Source organism: Trichophyton rubrum (genome assembly GCF_000151425.1).
Source record: "Trichophyton rubrum CBS 118892 genomic scaffold supercont2.6, whole genome shotgun sequence".
NCBI lineage: Eukaryota > Fungi > Ascomycota > Eurotiomycetes > Onygenales > Arthrodermataceae > Trichophyton > Trichophyton rubrum.
In genome coordinates this window covers 1,071,654-1,094,995 of record NW_003456423.1, presented here as the reverse complement: position 1 = coordinate 1,094,995, position 23,342 = coordinate 1,071,654, and the positions used below count along the sequence as shown (strand labels likewise).

At 47.1% G+C, this 23,342-nt stretch overlaps 6 protein-coding genes across 6 annotated transcripts; 2 read left to right on the top strand and 4 right to left on the bottom strand.

Moving 5' to 3' along the window:
- Positions 1–9: 9 nt before the first annotated feature.
- On the bottom strand, positions 10–1,335 carry TERG_05818 (uncharacterized protein). The gene is made up of 2 exons (XM_047748503.1): positions 974–1,335; positions 10–893 (listed from the first exon to the last, which is right to left on the bottom strand). The coding sequence occupies exons 1-2, from the start codon at positions 1,137–1,139 to the stop codon at positions 226–228; spliced, it is 834 nt and encodes a 277-aa protein (XP_047604486.1). The 5' UTR covers positions 1,140–1,335; the 3' UTR covers positions 10–225.
- Positions 1,336–1,729: 394 nt separating this feature from the next.
- Positions 1,730–4,753, bottom strand: TERG_05817 (uncharacterized protein; the record flags this gene model as incomplete). The annotated part of the gene is made up of 2 exons (XM_003233900.2): positions 4,405–4,753; positions 1,730–4,203 (listed from the first exon to the last, which is right to left on the bottom strand). The coding sequence occupies exon 2, from the start codon at positions 4,136–4,138 to the stop codon at positions 1,730–1,732; it is 2,409 nt and encodes an 802-aa protein (XP_003233948.2). The 5' UTR covers positions 4,139–4,203; positions 4,405–4,753.
- Positions 4,754–5,251: 498 nt separating this feature from the next.
- TERG_05816 (uncharacterized protein) lies at positions 5,252–8,614 on the bottom strand. The gene is made up of 2 exons (XM_003233899.2): positions 5,931–8,614; positions 5,252–5,854 (listed from the first exon to the last, which is right to left on the bottom strand). Exons 1-2 carry the CDS (start codon positions 6,109–6,111, stop codon positions 5,448–5,450), a joined length of 588 nt encoding a protein of 195 aa, XP_003233947.1. The 5' UTR covers positions 6,112–8,614; the 3' UTR covers positions 5,252–5,447.
- Positions 8,615–10,031: 1,417 nt separating this feature from the next.
- TERG_12339 (uncharacterized protein) lies at positions 10,032–10,301 on the top strand (the record flags this gene model as incomplete). Its single annotated transcript, XM_047751308.1, has 1 exon — positions 10,032–10,301. The coding sequence occupies one exon, from the start codon at positions 10,032–10,034 to the stop codon at positions 10,299–10,301; it is 270 nt and encodes an 89-aa protein (XP_047606693.1).
- Positions 10,302–10,801: 500 nt separating this feature from the next.
- On the bottom strand, positions 10,802–14,840 carry TERG_05814 (uncharacterized protein). Its single transcript, XM_003233897.2, has 2 exons — positions 14,587–14,840; positions 10,802–14,517 (listed from the first exon to the last, which is right to left on the bottom strand). The coding sequence occupies exons 1-2, from the start codon at positions 14,752–14,754 to the stop codon at positions 11,488–11,490; spliced, it is 3,198 nt and encodes a 1,065-aa protein (XP_003233945.1). The 5' UTR covers positions 14,755–14,840; the 3' UTR covers positions 10,802–11,487.
- Positions 14,841–15,354: 514 nt separating this feature from the next.
- TERG_05813 (uncharacterized protein) lies at positions 15,355–22,919 on the top strand (the record flags this gene model as incomplete). Its single annotated transcript, XM_003233896.1, has 2 exons — positions 15,355–22,736; positions 22,796–22,919. The coding sequence occupies 2 exons, from the start codon at positions 15,355–15,357 to the stop codon at positions 22,917–22,919; spliced, it is 7,506 nt and encodes a 2,501-aa protein (XP_003233944.1).
- Between the last annotated feature and the right edge of the window lie 423 nt (positions 22,920–23,342).

Sequence of the window (23,342 nt, the reverse complement as noted above, 5' to 3'; positions counted from 1 at the left end):
AAAATAAAATAAAAAATAAAAGGAAAAAATTCATACCAAATGACTCCTCTATATAAACCCCCTGCTAACCTCTATGCAAGCCATCACGTTACAAGTAGGTCTAGTCAACCTCTGCCTCTCCCTCATCTGACGCTCTTTCATCCTTTGGTGGCTCTACCTCTGCCCCATTTTGCATCAGAAGCGTAAAGAGCACGACGAAGTAGATGTCGCCAGTAGTCTTGTTCTTCAATATGTACCGCAACTCATGGTTCTTTTCGTCAATATACTTGGTAACCGGGACCGGGAAGCCAGGGATACGGATCGTGAAATCTGTCTCATGTTAGATTCGACATAGTACGTCCAGTGTGGTGAGGGGAGAAATGATATTATCATACCGCTGAATCCAATGTAAGGATTTCCAAAGTCCGCTTTATATATCCTTCCCGGCTCAAACTCAAAGTCCTTCCTCTTCTGCTCGTCCAGGAAAAACTTCTGTCTCAGGCCATTGTCTTCGGGTATCTGCAGTTCGTCACGAACTGCCTGCCCACTGCCTTCACCCCCTTCTTCAACAACAGCCTCATGTATCTCCGCCTCCGAGTTCTCTGTTTCCTCCTCCTTACCGCAAACCCGGAAATAGTTCCAGCTCGAAAGACACGGCCCATAGATATAAGGTTGATCCGCGTATATATCCCCTTCTAGTCCCGGATCAACCCACCACTTGATGAATTTAAACGCATAGCTTGATCCTGGCGGGAGCCTATCGCGTATAGGGCGGTCCAGATCATTCCCCAGCACCAGGTCGTTTCCGGTTATTCTCTTTTTCGGTACAAATGAGATAGCAAGAGAGTACTGGTCGTTTACGCGAGTTGGGTGTGAAAAGTGGGCATGTGTTTTTGGTGAGGAGTCCGGGAGACCTGACACAAAAAGAATATATCATTAGCGGTTATTCTGAGAAAATCCCGTGGATTCAAGAAAAACTAGACAAGGATAGTACCATTGTAGTCTTGTATACGAAGACAAAGGTTCACCTTTGCATGCTCTGTCTCGATGCATAGGTTGGTATCACTATTCACATGGACGAGAGAGTGTGTTGATGTATCGTATGTCGGTCCAGCAGTGATCTGAAGCTTGTATTGAGGACCTGAACCTCCAGATGTCATTTTCTAAAAGCTCAGCAGCTTCAAGGCGTTTGTAGTTGTCAAGTCGTCTGGGCTGTAGGTTAGCTCTAGATCTGTTGTGTTTGGGCACGCGACCCAACTGACTTCGGGGAAGGGTATAAATCGACGGGCTAACGGTGATGGCTGGAAAGAAGGCTGTTCAATGATAACTTGTAGCCCTTGAAAACTCTTATTTTTCAACAAGGAGAGCTCTGCCCGATGCTGGAAGTGCTTTTTTAATGGTTACTTCAACTACTTTTTTTTTTCTGCCAAAATGACGTACCTCGGGTTTTTGACGCTTGTTTGTTGAAGGCGGTCAGGTGGCTTGGCTGGCTGGATCTATAAAAAGATCAACCTTTTGACTATCAATCATATTTGGCGGCTTTTTCACGGTTTAGAGGTATTATTATTTGAGGCGACCGGCGGTGATTATAGGAAAATATTAAGTAAATTCTATTAGGAAACTTATAGTATAGGTACAGGGTTGTGATTTCTCTAAAAAGAAAGACCTGGTTCGATACGCTGGCTATGACAAATGAAATATTCAAAATGAGAGGTAGATGTGACAATGTGACGGTATAAATCTGCATCCCTCACGCTCGCGGAGAGATCGGTGATATAATAGAAAATGCCGTTGTAGGCTTGCATGCGCTCGAAGCGAGTGCTTCGGACTCAGACCACACGTCTTCTTCAACCACCATGTTGACCCCAGAATCCGGACACCGTCTGCGTTTCTTCCCCTTCCCAATATCTACATTTTTGAATCTGCTCACGGTCTCTGGTGTAATGGGCTCGCTTCCGAAACCGTTAAAGGAGTGTCGTAGGCCAGCCATGGCGTCGCTACAGGTGCTTGGTCGACCAGCATCCTTGGCCAGTAGCTGGATCCCGTTTTGCCATTCAACAATGGCCTTCATGGCTTCGCGCTGTTTCTGCTGGGTTTGCCGGATTGCGTTCCAGGATATACGCTCCATGTTCCTCTGCCGTTTCTCTAACTGTGCCTTTTCAGACTGCAAAGTTGCGTTTTCGGCCTTGGTTTCGTTAAGGGAGGTCGATATGGCGGACAGACGAAGGTTGAGGTTACCAACTTCCTTCTGATGCTCGATAGACTGTTCTTTTGCAGCCTTCTCCAGGGCAGTAATCACTTCTTCCTTCTTAGTTTCAAGGAGCTTTATCTTCTTGTTAAGCTCCAAGACCTTCAAATCGCTTTGGTGAAGGGATGCCTCGATGGATGCAGTCGTTTCCTTCTCTCTCTTGAGGCGGCCTTCGAGCTCAAATATTCTTGCTTTGGAGAGATTGCCTGCATCCCTCATTCGGTTATTCAATATTGTCAGTTTCTCTGCTTTCTTCTCTGAAGCAGCCACCTCGTCTTCTAGTTCTGAATTCAGCCTCTCAAGCATGAGTAAATCCTCCCTATACTTGCTTAACGCATCTTGCAGCCGGATCTTGTCTGTTTCTTGCTCTTTCATGTCTCTTTCCATACTCTGTAGCTTCATGCGCATATTAAGCGTATCCTCTGCGATCGATTCCGCATATTTCCCTAATTTGTTTTTCTCCTTTGTCTCTTGCTCTAATCGGAATAGGGTGGCATCGAATTGCTTTCTTAGTGCTCTCTCGCGATCCTCGCCACTTTTAATTTGATCTTTGGCCTGTTTTAATCCGCGTACCAAACGGTGGATTCGGTCAACTAAAGCATCAATGATAGCTTTCCAGTTGGATAGACTTGCGTTTGCTGTTTCTCCTGGAACAAGTCTTTCAAGCTCCACTCTTGCATGTCGGAAATGAGCTTCGATACTGGAAATAATTTCTGCCGCACTTTCTCCGTCAAAACCATGGCCGGAGAGCTCACTTTGAAGATCTTTCACTTTTTGAACTGCCTCAGCTGCCCTGACAGTGGCATCTTGCAGTGTTGCAATGACCTGCTTTGCCAGGTCAGGCGGGGGTAAAGCGCTGTGTTCTTCTCCATATTCATTATCTTGGGTAGTAGCATTGGGGGTAACAGCATTGGGCTGTCCTGAGATCCTTTGCCATTCCTCAAAAAGGTACAACTGATCTCTGTTTTTGTCGTTAAGTTCACCAGTCAGCTGCTCAATCTGGGCCAACGTATTTGGATCGGATAAAGTTGTTGACGAGATCGCACGGCCAAACGTTGAAATTGGAGTACTGCTAGCCATGGGCGTCCATAGAGGGCTGTTTGGTGCGCTAAAATCTTCATCCATCATGTCATCGTCCATTATTGCCGCAGAATCTCCGCTCGTATTCGGGCAGGGAGTCAATAAGGATTCTTCCATGGGATTCGAGCTTTGCCTTTCACTCCTTTCTGGGGTCTTGCAAACGCTCTCCTCTGTGGTTGGGTGTTGGCAGTCTATCTCCATCCTTTGGTTTCTTAACGACTCGACTTCCATCTGCAGTTGCCTCATCTGCTCGTCCTTCTGCCTCTGGAGCCTCTTCTCTTCTTTCCGCCTTCGATCAATCTCATTCATTGCTTCACTAAAGCCGAGGCGTTGTATCCGCCTCCTGGATCGCGGATCAAGAATATCATGAAAACGTAGATACCGGAATATGTTTGAGTCAGGGGTTGACATTGCCATCTCTGCCTGTGTCTGTCGAAGTTGGGAATAAATGGCAGGATCAGAGTGCCGCAGACGCGAGTCTCGCCGTTTTCCACCACTTCGTGACGTATGAACAGCGGTATCTCCGGTTTGACCTGCGAGAAGCGTAGTCCGCGATACCAGTGGCGTTAGTCCAGTGGATGGATCGCTTTGCTCCGGGGTATTTTCTTGGTCAACGTGGCAGCCAGGATCAGAGAACCGAACCCGCTTCCTCGAACGCCGAGGAGTTCGGGATTTGCGCGGCGTACACGGCGCATCATCAGGAGAGTAACATGCTGCTGGCTCTTGGACCACGGAGGCCGACCCCTCTCCGGTTTCAGCGGGAGCTTCGGCTTCAGAAACCCGGGTCTCAACTGGCGGATCGCCAGCTCTGCTTCGTAGTCCAGGGCGCATAGAGAACAACCACCGCCTATACTTCTGGAAAACCTGTAGTCTGCTCGCTAACCAATGCGATGGTCCTAGGGATTCTATTAGCGACTTCTTGTTCATAATTCACAATTCCTCGTGGCTCGTTAGACCAGGGAGGCCACGCAGTGGTGTTGATGTACAGCAAGCGTCTTCACCAAAACGCCACCATTCACGGACCCTTTTAAAAGATCGCGAACAATGAAGCGACTCTTTCATCCCATACAAAGAAAAGAAAACAATAATTGCCTTACCTGGGAGTTCAAGAGCCGGCAAAAGTATACTCGCGTCGATGTTCGAAGTATGTGCCTGGTACACTGTCCTCTGCCGAGTCCTGCACAAACGGTACCTAAATAAGCGCGTCTGGGAGGAACCGATGGAGTAACTAATACAAAATAAACTACTCCAAGCCCCAGGAGTGAGACACGCAGCTTATTTATACATGCAGCAAAGCTTCCAGGCTGCTGTATGTGATCTTGTTTATTATTATCATTGCCAAAACATAACACATCGCTCGCTCGCTAACTAAGCTTGTTGCCTAAAGCAGGGATTGGCTGGTCCGAATGCAAATCAAAACATCAACAAACACCAATTCTTGGCAACGGCGTCGCGTCTGGCGTTAAGTGGAAAATAATAACACAGATAGACGCGCTACACCGTTCAGGCGGTTTGTGTAACCGCAGGAGTAAATAAACAAACCCGGGATATGGAAGAGTAAGAGTGCGAGGGCGTCGTTCGGCATGACTTTTCTTTTAGTTATCTAGTTATTCGCGACTCGCGAGCATGATAGGCGCAATGCTCCGGCAGTTACGTCGTTTTGGGCGTGTTTACTCCATACGAGGAGAGAGGTTGCCCGCCATGCAACATATTCATCGTACGTCCATCAGTTAGCTACCTTACAAAGCTCTGAGTATCGAGATTTGACAGAGGGCGAAAGCTGCCGGCCTTACGACAAAGCTATTAGGAGGCAAGAGGCTATCGTGAGGATCCCTCGATCACCAAGCTTGCCATTCCCGTCGCCTGATATTTAGTCATCTGAACCTAGACGATCGTGATCGCTGCTATGGCCGCCGGCGTAAAATATATTAATACTACTAATATTTGCAAAAAAAAAAAAGGATGTTTCTTTGACAGTGGTAGGTTCCCACTGTGAGATCTTGTCTTTTATTATTATTATGCTATCTAAAATCCTAAACAACAAGCCACTCCTTTCTTCAATCCCCCCTAGAACAATGCACTCTTGTCATCGACCTTTCCATGGAACAAGGCACTATTGTGTTCAGTCTTCTCCTGACATTTATCGGCCGTTGACATCGAAGCGGAAGAAGAGACAATCGTCGAAATTCTGGTGACCTCCCTTAGCAGTCATCCAGGACCATTCGCACCAATCGATGAGGTCGAGAAAGATACCGCCACAGTTGTCACCCACGTAACGATCGTGGTTGCACTTGTTGGTAACCCAGTACTCGATCTTAACGGTAGGCAGCCACTTGACATGGTAGAGCGAGGTGTTGCGGAAGTTCTTGAACTTGTGCATGTTGCAGAATTCCTGGCTACCCCAGTAGCAATCTCCACGGTTGGAAATTGCGCCACCGCAGTAGCAGTATTTGTTCTCAAACCACTGGTCGCAGTTCAACTTGGAGCCGAATCCACGCTTTTCGAGGCCAGTGGTGGAATTTCCAGGGTTGTTCTTGAAAAGGGCCACTATACCAGAGTGATTAGCTTCAGGAAGGCGGAATTCGAGCCACTGGCTCGGTGGAATGGGTGATAGGTAACTTACAGTCCTTATCGGAAATATCAACGAAGTCAGCAGTGATAGTGTAGGGCTCGCCCTGCTCAGTGACACCTTTGCCAACAACGGTTCCGGTGATAGGCTCGAGAGCCTTTTCGGGAGTAGCAGGGATAGCGGAAGAGATACCGCTAAGGGCAAAGGTAATGGAGAGGAGGTTAAGAAGCTTCATGATGGCTGAAGGCGAGGAAAGATGGTGAGAATAGGTAAGCTGGACTGTTCTCTGAGGTTGTTCTGCTTGTGTATTTGTGACGGACAACTGGAAGAAATTCACTGTTCTTATAGTCGAGCAGACGATGAGATAACAACACTTCGTTCATCATAAGCGTATACTCCGTAGCATTCTCTTCGAAGGATTCTCTCTGAAGGATTTGCTATGAAGGATTTTCTTGGGAAGAATTTTCCGGGAGGGCGTTAGGTAGCATCGTGGCAAGTTGTAAAGATCAAGATAGCCCAATCAACAGACTCGCTGTCTACGGTCCCTCAACGGAAGTCTGCGCAGCTTCTCCATTGAAATCTTAGGCAGATAGCCGCCCAGGATCCGGCCTGGTACTGTGCATAAGCGCCTCGTCTAGCGCATCTATTTACAGGGGTCAATTTTGGGCCATACTCCGTACATACGGACCCTTTCTCTTGGAACCATTAGCAACACGCTGCTGGAAGCGCGGGTCTTGTGTGCTTGGTTCAGCTTAAATGCCTTATACACTATGTGTGATCTGTTGCTGGTTACTACCTTACTAAGTGTTCATCACTGTGTACAATATAGTGAGGCACTTTGATAGCAAGATGGCTTTCGCGCAGAACTTTAGCTATATATAGTGTTAAAACTCTCTAGTTAGCAAGACAATTGGCATCCTACAGACCCTCATCAAGGATCTAGCCAGCGAGTTATACTTATGCACTCACATTTGAGTGGGTATCTGTGAGTGCGCTGCCCAGAATTCCGTGGGATGCGAATTTCCTCAAGAGATTTAGTAGCATCTAAACCAGAGCCTGGGCAGAGGATTTAGATTGAGGGAGCGAATGGCTCGTGGTAAACGTGAGGTGGGGACTGAAGGGTTCAAGGCCCCTGCACGCTGCTTAAGCCACTAAGGCAGCCGAGCGGAGGGTTAATAGGGTATATCACAGACTGAGATGCCTTTAAGCAACTGATATCCTATTTAAAGGTTGAAGGATCTGGACGAAGGATTAAACGTGTGAACGACCGGGCGGGTCCTTCAGCATTAACCAAGTAGAGTTAGCGTGAGTTAGCTTCCACGTGGTAACCGAGAGTTTATCAGTCAATGTGGAGCCATTTTCCACCAGTAGCAGCGAAGGATAACCGGATAACTGGCCTTGGGGGTTGTCGATTTCTAACTCAGTATCTAACCAGGTCAAGATCCTCAGCAAGGTTGATGCTTGACTCGTGCTTTGCCCTTCTGGAACGCAAGAGTCGCATCGACGCTTAAGTGGCCGCCAAGGGAACATCCTTCGGTTGATTGTGGGCCCATATATATATATCCCTGCGACCTTATACCAGCACTCGTGACTATACCATGATTATCCGGGTCATAGTTGTCATCACTATCACCTACGGTCGAATCCTCACACATCAGCCGACACCATAGTTTCTCACAGCTATGAGCAAAGCCAATATCGCAGCCATTTTTGGATGAAAGGAAGAAGCCCTAGTGTATCTCCGAGGCCATTCAACATGACCCCGTCACTTTTGCAGGATCTCCCGGCAGTCTTGGGAGTACAGAATCCCGTAGTTTTATTATGGCCTGATGCTTCCAGGAATCATACTATGGAATTACCTGGGACAGTCCGCACATGAGCACGACATTTTCTGTTTTGAGGCAGAGACAAGTGGGCTAAACAGATGTCAGTAGTTGATTATACGGGGGCTGCAACCATGCAGATTTGCACAGAATCAAGCTTTGGCACGCCTACACCGTAGATACTGCTGCAGCATACGGAAAATTGAGTCCTCTCTTTCATAACAACTGTATCGAAGACGATGATACCTCTGGCCATAACCATATGCTGAGGTTGACCCTGTGCTTGACGCTTTGCTTCTAAAGCGACCCAAGGTTGATCGGAAGTCCCTCATTGTATTTACAATACATAGGTTTGATGACACTTGCTAACAGCTCATCCAGCAGCTCCACTCATCGAGAGTGGCAGGTAGATGCAAACAATCCACTTCTCTGGATCTTAGAGGATCCTGGAAGGTGGAGACTATGCAGGCGCTCTATATCGCGGAGATAATTAGAGCCAGTGGTTGAGGCTGCAAATAACGTCCTGCTGTACTAAATCTTGTTGTGAAGGGGTTTCCTAGCTCAGATTTAGCAGAGCACAGCTTCAGGGGTAGCCTGTGTTCTGGGTCGCACGGACTAGAAGGCGAAAAGGAGCTGCTCAGGCAGCTTCTTGACGCTGTCGTGAATTACTTGTTCCCAGTCAGGGGAAAAAGATAACGCCACGGCTTAAGTTTATTATCCTCTTCCGGCCTCAGCCGGCTCATTAAAGAGTAAACTCGACAAACTTGACCAGTATCAGCGGACCTAGCTAGATACCTTTAACACGAAAATCTCGCGTAATGTCGAGCGATATAGCTGCCAAATCGGTATTCGAGCAGAATCCTTCCCAGGGAACAGTCATCTAGGTGCAGCAGACCTTGCTGGCTGGCACTAATGGGGCCTCTATATGGGTCAGGCTCGTGTCAGGAAAGTGGAAATTGGAGCAAAATCAATGAATTTCCTGGCCATATTCCTAAAGGACCTGCCGGGCTCTATCAGCGGCTTCTCTGGTAGGTCGTCGACAAGGAAGGATTTTGTCTCCCTTTTTCAATAGTCATTCTCGATGCTGAACCATTACACTGGGGGAACTAGCAGTGACCGCAGGGATTACGGCAGCTGTTACCAGTTTAGCAAGACAAGTTAACTCATAGCCGGACCAAATCTTGTGGGCTGCTCGTGAAAGTTGAAGGAGTATTTATCAGCCTGGTTCACGAATCGGTAATGGAGTTCTTTCAGAGTGATCAAATTAACATAAGGGAATCAACATGTTCCACCTGAGCTAGTAAATCCACAGGATTCTCGTGGAAATCTCTTTAGCATACGTCAAACGTGCATGCGCAAATTCTCGGAATATTCTCGATCCCTTCTTATCTTATGCCAGCCGGTACTTGGCCGGTGCGTCTCCTCTACACCATATATGTTCCATTCTGGCGAATTCGAGAGAAATAGTGCAGGACCTACTTAATCACGGAGGGCACGGGGACAAACCGCCAGCTAGTTTAGGAGTTACATTGCTGGGAGAGCTTGCGGATCCGATAGACGGGCGGGTGAAAGCTACTTGGGCTTCCCCACGCGCTTCAAACGTTTTTCCTTGTTTGTTGACCTAGTCATGAAAGGGTAGGACTTTATCTCCGCTTCCCATTCGGGAGCTAATGCCCGACTATCTCGAGTACGTGGCGTTGAGCAGGTGAGACAGTCAGGTCGTACTGCAGGAGCTCATCTAGGAGAACAAAACGGATGAGCTGGAGGAATGGTCAAAGACATACCATATGTTCTTCTTGGAGCTCGTGGTCGCCAGTAACAGAAGAAGCTGAAGGCGATGGACGACTTGGCGACGCAGATCTTGCGGATGGCCTAAAGATTGCCAGGTGCTGCTGGCCACCACAGCTTTCACGGGCATGGGAAAGAAGTTGGCTGACGTCCAACATAGCTGACAACAGCAGTGGTTGTAGACTGTACCGTGATCGCCTGCGACAGGGGCGTGCTGAAATGCTTTCATTTGGCATCAAGGAGAGGTCATTAAAAACTTCGGCTGCAGCGTTCGTGCTAGGAATAGGAAAGTAAATGTATTTCGGACAATTTTGCTCGTGACGGGCCACATCATGATCACCAAATAGGCGCCAAGGCTAATCGGGCAATGCTACCAGGTCATCGCGTATCTTTTCAAAGGGTAAATCAGCACCAACTACGATGTTGAGCTGTTCAATATGCGAACCCGGCGTATGTCTACAAGCTATCGTTTATCAGAGAGAATGGAAACTCTGACAGACTTCCTCTTCTCCTGACCAGTAACTTCCAGTTTACGCGGCGGGCAATGGAGAACGGAGAAGAGCACTTTCTCGATACCCTCGCCAGAATGCTTGATTCTGTGCCAGAAGATGCCGCCGCTCACGGTTGGTCGGTTCACATAGCGAAGGAACCTTCGAGAATGCTGCAGCAGTGGGTGGAGTGTCTGATCTTCGGGAATCAGCATGGCTTGACGTTACCCGACGACGCACCGCGACGAAGAGTGGGAGCGGAACATTTCATGAGTCATATCAAGCAGTCCATAAATATCCTCATGCCTGAGAAGTGGCACATATAAGTTGCGAGGGATATTTGGACCAGTCATCCATAATTAGACGACTGCTTGTGGCGTTTGGGATTTGACGTTGAAAAATGCTTTCCCCTGAAAAGCGTCTGATCTCCACCATATAAAGTTTCTTTGATAGAGCCTCAGGCCTTGGCATTATAGCAAACCAACAGACCCTACACATTAGTCTAATGTTTTTACTAATCACGGAGTACAGTCCATTATAAGAAATATCTGGTAAACAAATCCTATGCCTACCTACAATATACGGGATGATATTTCTTATAACTAAAGATTTACCCTGACGTTGAAGATTCAGGGCGGAGCCGAGTTCATGTAACTACTTCCCCCTACAAGAACTGCCGGGGAAATAGCGCTTGACGTATACAGCATCGTCGATAACCCCGATAACGCGCCGCTTGCGATTTTCAGCTTCATACTAACACCATTGGGGCTGAGTAATCTGGATGAGACAAGCAAGGCAACCGCAATCATGCGCGGCTTGAGCGACGCGGACCAAACTGTGAACAAAGGTGACAGGGAAGAAAGCGACATAGAGTTGTCGCAGGGCATGAACGGAATCATTTTGTCTTATTTCCACTGAATAGCCGTGGCAGACAATAAATACGCGTTGACATGACCAACACCTGGAGAAGTAGTCATATAATCAGGCGTAGTAGCCGGCATCTTCGGTGGATGTATGTATAGCAAAAAGCGTTCTCTTTTCTCAGAGCAATTCATTTCAAATGGGTTAATGTTTCTGTGTGAAGCTTGGTGAAGAAACTCGCTAGTGGATATTTGGTAGATCCAGTGGATTCAACTAATAGGTAGATAGAGTGAAAATCTGGCTGCTAAGGAATCAGTAGATTCGAGAAATCAAGCTAGCTAAAAGATCCAGTGTATCCATGTAGAATACTCATTGACCGAAACAGCGAATCTGGCCTGGTTACATATACTACTCCAGCTGACTCGAGCACGCAGCCTTCCACGGCTCCTCACGTGGGCGTCCGCGCGAATTCATCCCAATACTATCACAGGCTGGATGCTATCTGGAGGGCCGGTGTGGCCTGCGAGGAGAGGACGTTCAAACGGAGGGAGATGGTGGTCCTTTCATGGATTTGGTGGTCTGATGGGTCTGCAAGAGGAAAGGCCAGTTCTCTCAAGCAACGAGAGCGAGAGAACAAGAAATGTCGTTCTACTAAAATGTGAGCCCCATACTATTCATTCTCCCTCCAACTTGCAGCGGCTTGCGAGGCTTTATTTGTACCACTCCAGCTTCGTCAACAGGGACATCGCCGGAATTTAAGCCAGCATCAAGAGTACCCAACTCGCCAGGGATTCTCACATAATCCCTCAAAAACACCTTTAACGATGTATTGGGATCCTTCCACGAAGTGGACCGCCCTGGTATCGCGGCCGATCTAGTTTTCTTGGTGCTGGATGTATGTCTGTGTGAGGGGAGTGATGGTGCGGGCGATCTCTTTGCGCGAGATAGCTTGGCCTTGGATGGCAAGTTTGGTTCATTTGGCTTAGGGTGCGAGGCAGTTGGGCCTTTCGCAAGAAGAGATGAAGGCCTTGAAGACATTTGATAGGTGTTGTTGGTAAAGACACCATCTTTGTCTAGTTTGTGGCTTAGACGAATGGGCTGGTGTAAACCACCGCGTGCAGAATGAAATACATCTTCGTCTTCACTCTCTTCTGCCTCATCTTCTTCAAAAGGAGTTGCTTTCCTTTTCCGCGATTTATTGACGGATATACGACAATAGGGCTCGTCCCCAAGCTCGACACTAGCCCTATCGTGCCACGAAGCCTCAAAATTAACCTTGGGTGTTTCTGAGTCACTGCCCTCGCTCTCCCAGTCTTGAATCACATGTTTGCATGGCGATTCTGGAATGGCCAATTGTAGGGTAGCACACTTTACCTCAGGGGTTGCTTCTTTCTGGGCCCCATCTCCTAGCTCACTAGCACAGTCGCTCTCGCCTTCAGCCTCTGTGACCACTGCTTGAAGATTCTTAACTGTCAGATTTCGCCTCTTGTACAATGGAAATTTGGCATGTTTTTCGAAGTAATCTTCGTATGTATTCGGTTTCTTGTGTCGCTGGTCGCACCTTTGCAAATAGTCTTGGTATTCCAACACTTCACGAGCAACAAAATCATCCCACATTATTGACTTTTTCAGTAAACTTTTTCGGAGGAATTGCAGTCTGCAGCATGCCCTCGTGAATACTTCCAGGCTACCGGTGTAGGTTTTGTATGCCTGTTGGAATTTGTAGTATATTTCTTCGGTTTGAGAAGAAAATTGGGCCTTGTCGAACGTTCTACTGCCCCGGTGGCTAGGGACAACCGCACTTACACTTCTATCTACTTCTGTTATCCTCGGAGCTTTTCTTGGAGATGATGGTAGTGAAGGCGATCCAGCTTTGCGCTTATGTTGTTGATTGGTATTATCAAGCAGTGGTATAGAGGCAGAGGTCTTGGTTGGCGGGAGGACGAGCACATTATGGTCGGCATTCTCCAGCGACGACCTGGGGACCTGCAATATAGTTGCAGAATCATTAAGGTTCCCTGAGCCGCCACTCCATTCCCCAGAGATCTGGGAAGTAACAACCATTTGATCATTGTTTGTGCGAGAATTTTGAGCAATAAAATCATGCTTTGTTGACTCGCAGCTAGGCGCAGGCTGTGCTTTTAGTTGCTGTGATAGCATGGTCTCGGACAATCCGGTAATGTCTTCGTTATCATCCATCCCTGCAAGAATGTCACAGTTTTGTGTCGAGGTATACAAATCCCGGGGAATGGAAAGTTCTATTTCAAAATCTGGACAACTTTCGCCATCGAACACTTCTTCATCTTTCGTAGCAAAACCTGGTACTTTTGTAGGCGGAGGGCGGTTAGGGGCATCAGTAGCATTGGTGGGATTGGCAGCTGATGTACGCTTATTGGAGGGGGTTGCGGATGAATTTACGTTTCTCCCTGGTGGGCTGCTGTCAAGAGGCACAAGGGGAACTGGAGACGTTGGGGGCCAATCTTCTGATCCTATTTCATCATCAGGGGCTGGGCTGCCGATGGAGGACGCTCCTTCTCCTAGACCTGGGCTTCTTTGTCGGCTGGTTCCTATAGAAGCCGTTGCTTTTGCTTTATGGCTCTCGCTCCACTCCTGCAGGAGTTCAAGAGGAAAGAAATTCTGGGGAGTTTTCTTCCCAGGGTCCGGGGGTATCCAAGAGTCGTCAGACTCAATCAAATTCAGTTGGGATTCAGGTATTACCACATCGCGTCGTCGTATTTTGTTCCAGCCGCTAAAAAAACCCCTATTACTAACTTGCTTGGTAATTTTTGAGTCGCTTGGTTGGGATAAATTGTCTGGGTGTCGAGATCTAGAGGAATGTCTGGGATAAGTCGCTGAAGTGGTCCTTTCTTCAAGGGATGATATAACTTCATGCTGGTCAGGTTGAGATGGAATTGGGTGTGCCTTCCATGTGGCTTTGCCAATACTGTTGGGGCATGATTGTCTGCGAGGGGAAGAAGATACAGAAGACGAGTCTGTGGTTGCAGATAATTGCGTAGTTTGACCAGCCTGCTTGTCATCATTTTTGGTGGAATGTTCCAATGTAGGTGAGCACCGCGGCTTGATCTTAGAGATCGTGCTCTTCGGTGGTGAGTTCTCCTGTAGCCCTTGGTTATTTAATAACGTAACCGCCATAGTACCCTTATTTTCCTGAGCTTTGGGTGTTTGCGCTACAATACATACGTGCGCTTGGGTATGCCATCCGCTTTCCCGTGCTGAATTGTCGTGATGATCTCTAGGCTCTGGGTTTCCTCCGTTATTAGGGGTAGTAGCATCGACCTGTGATATTAGGTGCCCGGATTCATCATTCCGTGGGCTCGGCACCGTCGGCCCCAGGATATGGATTTTGCGGAACCATTTATCCTTCAGCTCAAGAACAGCCTTACACTGAGCAATGTCTCCCGGATTTCCAAATACACCCTCTTTTTCACACCCTTCAAGTTTAATTTCACTAATATAAAGAGATATTTGTGGAGGGAACCTGTTTGATTTTGCAATAATGATTTCACACTGCTTGATTCGTAGAAGGCACGGTGTTACGTTTGATCGAATATCCGAGTTATTCCAGTTGAAATTCTGGCAGACGCGCTCAGAGAATCTCGCAGGAATGAACGTATGGCTATCAGAAAGGATAGCTTGCGGAGTGGGCGCTCCCAGTAGCCACTATTGGAATAATAACTGATTAGCAACTAAAATAGCTCATTAGCTAAAGGGGAAGTAAGTACTCCGTACCTCCAGAAGCTGCGCATATTTAGGGCGCATAACAGGTATACGAAAGTTGTTCCCATCGTCAACAGTCGTTTTAAGTTCCTTGGGCTTGAGATTCGGATCATCTTTGTCGACACTCTGGCTTATAGCAGTTGCTACAAGCGGTTCGATCCATTTCTTCAGCAGTTCCATCCTGGTTTAGTATATCCAAATTCAGAGAATCCGAATCAGAACTCATTTTGCCTGTGAGCTCAGCAGAAGGTAGAAAATCTCGTCTGTCGTTCACATTCTCCTTATCTCACTTTGGCCGTTTTGTTGTCGCGCTTCGCGGAGGTAACTAAATAAACGCTGGCGCGGCTAACACAGCCGCCAGTTGAGGGTCAAGTGATATTACATAATACTTGTACGAGTTTTTGATTGGTTTCTACTGGCGCCGGCATCCAGGCTGTGACGTTTAATGTCGATATCAAGGAGAAGCATCGGACATTCATTACCTTTTTTCAGTATACACAAGCGTCAGGTACCACACAACTATACTTCGGGCCACAGAGATTGCCACCCTTGTCCTTTTTTTGATACAGTGTCTATTAACTTTCGAAAGCACTGGCTATATGCCGCCTTGACCGACAAATACAACAACCAGGCAGCATGAGCAAGGTCACAACAACTCCCGGTGGTATCTGGTAACGACTACAGTCAATCCATATATTCGAATGAAGGGTTTGCGACAACGCAGCTAAAGGATATGGGCGCCCAAGACTTCCTCAAAAAGTCTCCCGACGTTTCTCAACTATGGCATCCAACACGCAAGAACCTTCGAGCCCCTCGGCTTCCTCTATATTCCTCCCACTCGGCAGGCGGTCTCGGCGTGGCTCCCACACTTCTATCACTAGTGAAGCTGAAAAGGAGAACCTAACCGAGGCCCTAGATCAGATACACAGTGCTGCTTCACAGATGGGAACCCTCACCGTGTTTAATGAATACACGAATCCGCCGGTTCGATCCGTAGCCATCGATAACAAGGGTCTGGTGGGAGACCTCCAAGGTGGATTAAGCGGTCTTTACAACATTTTCAAAGCATCTGTTGGGGGAGTTAGGGAAATGGTTGGCGGCCCCAGCAAAGCTGCAGATGCTGTATCCCAGGACCCAGGAAGCAATGATTCCTCAAAAGCTCCGGTTGTTGGCGCTCGCCCTGCAGACACTTTATCTACTCATATAGCCTCGACACAGGCTTCGGCTACAAACTCCCCCGTCATGGGAACATTCCCACCACTCTCAGAGGGAGCTGGAAGTATCCAGCCCAAAACCCCAAAGCTTTCCTCCAAAGCTGCGAGCGTCTCATCTAAGACATCGATACCCGCTGGAAACCCCTTAAAGTCTCCATTGCTACCATTATCTAAGGTACACCAACCGGCTACAGCAGACCCCACTGTGACTGAGATAAATGTGAATGCTGTTAAAGATGGCCACCATCATCACAGAAGTAATTCCGGGAGCTTATCGTCTAGTTTGCTGATGAACTCTGATACTATAACCGCTGAGCGAAAGGATCGACCGTCCCATCTATCTTCTAGTCAAGTATCCCAAGAGTCCACCGCAGCTATGAGGTCTCAATCACCAATTCTATTGGCAAAGGCAGGCAATGGTAGCTACAGAGACTTCCAGGAATCCGACTTCAACCAAACAACATTTCCTGAACCTACATCTCACGACGGGTCAATATCTCCGAAATTATACTCAAACAGCGCATCCAGAAGCGGCTTATCTGAATTGGATACTTCTATGTATTCTACTCAACAAAATTCCAACCAAGTTGAAAGTACTCATGATGACAAATTTCGGCGCAAAGATACCTATCCTGAGGATTCCAATATATCACTAGCCATGGATTCTGGCCCAACCTCCATCTCGAATAGTATGTCTAAGTTTGGTGGCTCAACTAACGATGGAAACGCCACGCTAGACACATCAGTGTCCATGATAGATCCTGGGATTCCTTCGGCACACTCATCGAAGGCATCAATTAATGTAACCAAAGAAAAACTACCGCCCCGTGTTACCCAGCCGCATGTTCCTAGATTTGTATTTCCTAGCATTTCATCCTCAGAATCTTCCCAAACAGTCTCCACCACTGGGCATACTTCAAAAATTGTCCAAAAGGAATCTGAGAAAGCTAGCCAAACGAATAACTATCCTTTTTATCCACGATGGGGCCAAAGCGAGGCGCAAACTGGTGTCAAGAATAAACTGCTTAGCAAGGAGTTTTGGATGAGAGATGAAAACGCAAAAGATTGCTTTTATTGTGGCGAGCCTTTCTCAACTTTTAGAAGAAAGCACCATTGCAGGGTTTGTGGACAAATCTTCGACGCTAAATGTACTACCCTTATATCTGGAGCTTCTTTTGGATATTCTGGTTCCATTCGAGTCTGCAAACCATGCGACGCAGTTATCAATGCCCCAAGGGACGATTCTTCCGATTATTCTGGCGATGAAGTGCGCAACCCGGTCGTTATCAATACTAGGGGGTTGGAGTCCCCGGGGGATCACCTGAGTCTCAGCAATTTAGGAGAAGACGACGCTAGCTCTACCGTATCACAGTCTCTAGATCATGTACTAAAAACCCCGACCATGGCAATACCCGCCACACGGCGTACTGGTGATGGAAATCATAGACGATCAGCTATCCTGGAAATAGACTCGGATCGTCAACTTGCTCGGCCAACCTCATCAAGATCTTTGAAGTCAGGAATAAGCAGGTCGCATTCGGTTCCACATAAAAGACACCATTCAAGGACACAGTACATACGTAACTTCAAACCCTACCATGACGAAAGAGCGCCATTCCAACGGCGCTTTGGAGATGATAGTCTTGGTGACAAATTGCCTGCATTCCATAGAGATAATATCATCGATCCCGACTTAGCCCAATATCTTTCCGATGATGCTTCAAGTGAGGAAGACCAGCCAAGCTTGTTCTCAGTTGTTGGTGAAGGCTCACTCTCTCGAAGCGGCGGAGATTCTGAAAAGGCTACATTTGGAGGTCTGCTTGCTGCTGTTAAAAAAGGTCGCTCTCGTTTTGGCGATAAGAGTGGGTTATATCCTTCGCGTGACATAGACGACGGGAGCGTCAGTAGTTTTCGTGCTATTAATTTGCCACGTTCAGCTAGGAGGCGAAATTTGAGCGTTGCAAGCAGCGTTCACCAACGGATCTCTCCCCGGAATTCGAAGGAAAACCCATCGCCCCATCATATACACGATATAAGTGCCCCGGCATTCACCACTCCAGCAAACCCTGCAACTACTGGGTTCAAAATGACCAGGAGTGCCTCTATGAGAGGTGCCGGGGCGCCGGCCATTGAGTTAAACAAAGCCAGTTTAGACCATGTGCGCAAACTGCTGCACCAGCAGCTTCGTGATTCATCAGTGCCGAATTGTCAAAGCTGGGAAACCGCACTCCTGCCTATTCTATTGAAGGCAACAGATGACGTCGAACCTGATGTCCAGCATGGTGATGATATGGATATTCGCCATTATGTTAAGCTTAAAAAGATCCCAGGTGGCCGACCAAGTGATACAGCATATGTTTCTGGTCTGGTTTTTACAAAAAATTTAGCCCTAAAGAGTATGCCGAGAAATATCTCACACCCTAGGATCCTCATCGTTACCTTTGCCTTGGAATATGCGCGCCAACAGCAGCACTTTATGAGCTTGGAGCCAGTTATTCGTCAAGAACGGGAGTTTCTAGAGAACCTTGTCAACCGAATAGCAGCTCTTAGCCCTAACTTACTGCTGGTCACAAAACATGTGTCTGGGTTGGCCCTGCAATTGCTGGAAAAAGCGAACATTGCCACAGTTTGTAACGTTAAGGAGTCCGTTGTGGAAGCTGTCTCACGTTGCACACAGACTAGGATTATCACTTCTATGGATCGTCTGGCTGCGTCTCTATCTTACACCGGCCACTGCGGGAGTTTTGATTTGAAGACTTACGTTTATGGCAAACGAAAAAAGACATACATGTACATTTCCGGTTGTCCAAAGGAACTGGGATGCACAATTGTACTTCGTGGTGCTAATAATGATGTTCTTGTCGAGATTAAAAGGATCACGGAATTCATGGTGTACGTGGTGTACAATTTAAAACTTGAGACTTGCTTAATGAGGGATGAGTTTGCAAAAATTCCGTCCTCTCCCTCTAAGCTTGCTCAATCAGGGCAAAAAATTCCAAATCCTCCAGGCACACAATCAGTAGATGACTCAACTTCTTGCACTGTCAAAAGTGAAACAACTGATACCCCCGTCGCAACAGATGGAGATTCTGGTAATGAAGTGTCTGCGTCTGAGAAAAACCTACCCACCATATTAACACAGGCCCAACCGGATGAAAGCGATGTTCCTGCTCCGGCTTTCTACGAAGACATGGTAGAGAAACATCAGGTTAAGCTGTTGTCAGCCTCTCCATTTGTAAAATTCCATCAACCGTACCTTCTTATGCGCGCACGAGCCTTAGAACGCCAACTTGCCTATCTTAAACGCCTTCGTGACCAAGACTTCTCCCAAGAGTCCTCTCCGGAAGAGAAAACAAAATCTGAGAAATTCTTCCTGATCACGCCGGAGATGATACACGAATCCTTATCTGGTGCATCCAGTAAAGTGAAAGAAGTAATCCATGCAGTTCATGATGCCGAATATGACAGGGCGTTGCATCACTACGAAACTCAAAAAAGGCAATGGGAAGCATATATATCGGGGAACAGGAATCTTTTTGACCCGCATGCTCATCAAAATATAGTCGTCTTGTATAGTTTGGTCTGTACAAAAACGTCTATTCCATGCTCCGGCCCCGATACTTTTGCCTTAGCATTTTACAATCAACACGAGATTGATAATAAATTGTTTGAAGAGGATTGCACCCTTGGGCAATATGTTGAAGATTTATGCCATAGTGCAAATGCTGTTTGTGCAGCAAACGGTTGTGAAGAAAGAATGTTTGAACACCATCGTCAATATGTTCATGGCGAAGCTCAAGTCAGCGTATTCGTTCAACCGTACCCGTCAAAACTACGGGGACTTCAAGACACAATTCTAATGTGGAGTTGCTGCAAGAAATGTGGCAATGAGACACCCGCGATGCCTATGTCGGATAGTACCTGGCGGTATTCATTTGGAAAATACCTAGAGCTTTCGTTCTCCAGCGCTGACTTGCATGCTCGAGCTGGGGTTTGCCCCCATGATCTGCATCGAGATCATCTAAGGTACTTTGGGCTTAAAGATATGGCTCTTCGAATACACTACGACCCCATCAATCTGCTGGAAATTATGGTTCCTCGCCCGAGAGTCACTTGGAAAGTGGATAAAGACCTGAGGGTCCGTAATGAAGTCTACCTTGCAGCAGAGAGAAGGATAAATAAGTTTATGGCATCAGTCAAAGCACGACTTAAATCCATAAATGTTGAAAGTGTCATGCCCGAAATAGCACAAGCTTGCCAGCAGGAAGTTGAAGCACTTAATAAACGCGCTAATGATGATCATCTTGCACTTATTAAGGAGCATCAAGCCCGGTACATGAACACTCGGTACTGGGAAGTTATTCCTTTGAATACCGTTATCATTTCAACACAAGAAAAGGTCGTTGAATGGGATGCAATATTTGCCGAATTTGAACGAAACTATTTTCCATCTGAGAAGGACATCAAGCGATTGGCGACTTTACAGCTCAAGAAAATTTTCCTAGATAGAGATGTGTCTGTCACTTCACTCACGTCAAGTGAAGAATCTGGAGCGATACCAGTTGAAACAGAGGAGGGGGTTACAACTCCTTCGGGCTCGCCTCGTTTGACAAGAAGGATGACATTGTCACCACAAGAGGCAAAGCATATGTTAGCCTCGGTGGTGGAAGAACACACGACAAAACCAATAAAGCAGATTGAAGGTGAAGAGCTGAATCCACAAACTCCGACGCCGGGTGCGGACCCCCAAGAAGCGGGTGATATATCGCCAATGAAACCTATAATCGCCTCTGAAAACGAATTCCGGCATTTGGATTTGGCTATCCCATCAAATCTTGTTGAAAAGCTATCTCCTCCAAAGGCTAATACGCCTGACAACGTTGATAGCAACCAGCCCGATAACTCAACAGCCAATGATACACCAAATCCCCTGGTGAACGAAGTTGAGATACCAAGTGAGCCTCGCTCAAGCGTTGATAGTAATCCAAACAGCCACGATGCCACAGAGGCCGTTAAGCGTCCTTCTGGTTTACCTCGCCCTCGTGATAGAGGACCCAATAGCTTCAAAGGAAAGTCCCCGCCCTTAATGAGAACGCTATCACAGCCAGCACATTCACGGCAGCCACTTTCTAGCCCAGTATTACCCCAAGATAAACTCTTGAAGCCTAGTGGAGAAAAGCCTGCTGAAATCGGTAAAGGAACATTCGCATCTAAAAGGCAGCGCTTCTCAGAGCGGCTTAGACTCGCAGGATTGAAATCACCAAAATTACCTGGTGGACCTTCTTTAATACCCCGTTCAGTTGCAAAGAAAAGCTCCCATGTTTCTTATCTTACTCGTCATTTCGAGGAATTAAGCCGAGAATTCCAAAAGGAACGAATAATGCAAAATCACCGACGTGCTGCTCAAGGAAAACAATCGCGAGCTTACCCAATGGCATCTTCCAAACCAATTGTTGAAGTATACAAAAGTGTCAGGGATGCTGTGGAGGAACGTGAGCCTGGATATGAAGAGTTTCCTATGAGTGCGCCCACAGCAATAGTACAGAAGGAAGAGCCCGTAGCCCCAACTACGGAAATTATTGAAGCTGCCGAACCACCAGTTGCTCGGCCTGAGACTCCTGATAAAATCGTTGAGGAACGGCGAACTTCTGATGAAAGCTTGCGTGATGGTGATCAAACGGAGCAGAACCTTTCAGGAGCAGATGGCGAAGATGAACATAGTGATGGTGAAAAGAACTATTTGGACGATAGCCGGAATATAGAACCAAGCGATGAGGCTACTTCACTATCACCAGATGAAATCGCTCTAGACCTCAAAGAGCTTCCGAAACATGAGCGAACCTCCTTGGTAAAAATGCTTACTAACTTCTGGGCTGAACGTTCCGCAAGTGGCTGGGCTCCCTTGGATTATCCGCTTAGCGACTCTGACCATGTCTTTGCGGACTGCGATATTATTGTCAGGGAAGATGAGCCGAGCTCGTTGATTGCTTTTGCTTTGAACTCCGAAGATTACCAGCAAAAGCTGAAAAGTATCCAGGAGCAGAATGAAGCAAGCGATTCAGTAAATGCTGATGCGGGACCCGAGGTTGAACAGTCGTTGCTTCGAAGTACCGGCACACACCTCAAATATCAATTTCAAGAGGGCCAAGCAAAGATGCTTTGCAAAGTATTTTATGCTGAGCAATTCGACGCTCTTCGCAGAAAATGTGGTGTTGCTGACCGTATTGTCGAGTCACTTTCTCGGTGCATGAAATGGGATTCCAAAGGAGGGAAGACGAAATCAGTTTTCCTTAAGACACTAGACGATCGATTTATACTGAAGTCGCTTTCAACCATAGAGACTCAAGCCTTCTTGAAATTTGCACCGGACTACTTCCAGATCATGTCTGAAGCGCTCTTCCATGAACTCCCTTCTGTGATTGCAAAAATGTTTGGTTTTTACCAAGTCATTATCAAGAATCCGGTAACAGGAGTGGAATTCAACTGGTTTCTCCTTATCATGGAAAATTTGTTCTACGACCGTACTCCAACCAGAATATTTGACCTCAAGGGTTCTATGCGTAACCGGAAGGTTCAAAGCACCGGAGAGAGAAACGAAGTCCTGCTTGATGAAAATATGGTTGAGTTCATCTATGAAAGCCCACTTTTCACTCGAGAACACTCGAAAAAACTGCTTAGCCAAAGCGTCTGGAATGATACGCTATTCCTCGCACGTCAGAATGTCATGGACTACTCTCTCATGATTGCTATAGACGAGAGCAAGCAAGAAATTGTGGTTGGCATTATTGATTGCATCCGAACTTACACTTGGGATAAGAAATTGGAGTCTTGGATTAAAGACCGAGGGTTTGCAGGAGGCGGTAAGAACCGACCGACGGTGACCAGCCCTAAGGAGTACAAAAGCCGCTTCCGGGAAGCAATGGCTCGATATGTTCTCTACGCCCCTGAGTAAGTTTATACCTTGGCTGCTCCATCATTTCTATAGCTGTGCTAACTATCTCACTTAGCTCGTGGCACCAGTTCCATGCTGTCAATCTAAATAAGCAGCCTCCTCCTAAAATCCAAAACGAAAACAATGATACAATTACCCCACAGAACAGGCTACCAGATGCAGCTGTCTCTCCACCATAATGGTGCCAATGCAGTTGTATACCCTGATTACGAATAATGACTTGCGACACTCGTTTACAGATTCTCACTTTTTGACTTTTCTAATATAACAGCACAGAAGCGTTCTGGCACTTCAGATATTCAGACTTTTGATATAACATACTTATGGACAATCAAAAAACCTTATATTTAGTCTTTCCTGCTAGGCTCGGGAGAACAATTGGCCATTAACTACTTATCAACAGCCCGTTTGGACATTATTTAACCAATAAGCGGTTATAAGTGAACATGAAGTTGGGCCTCATCAACACCCTCCGCCGCCGCCGCCGCCTCCCCCATCACCTCCTCCCCCTCCTCCGCCACCGTCACAACCGCCCCAACCCCCACCGCCGCCATCTCCATGATGCCCATGATGGCCACCCCAGTAGGGGCCACTGCTGTTGT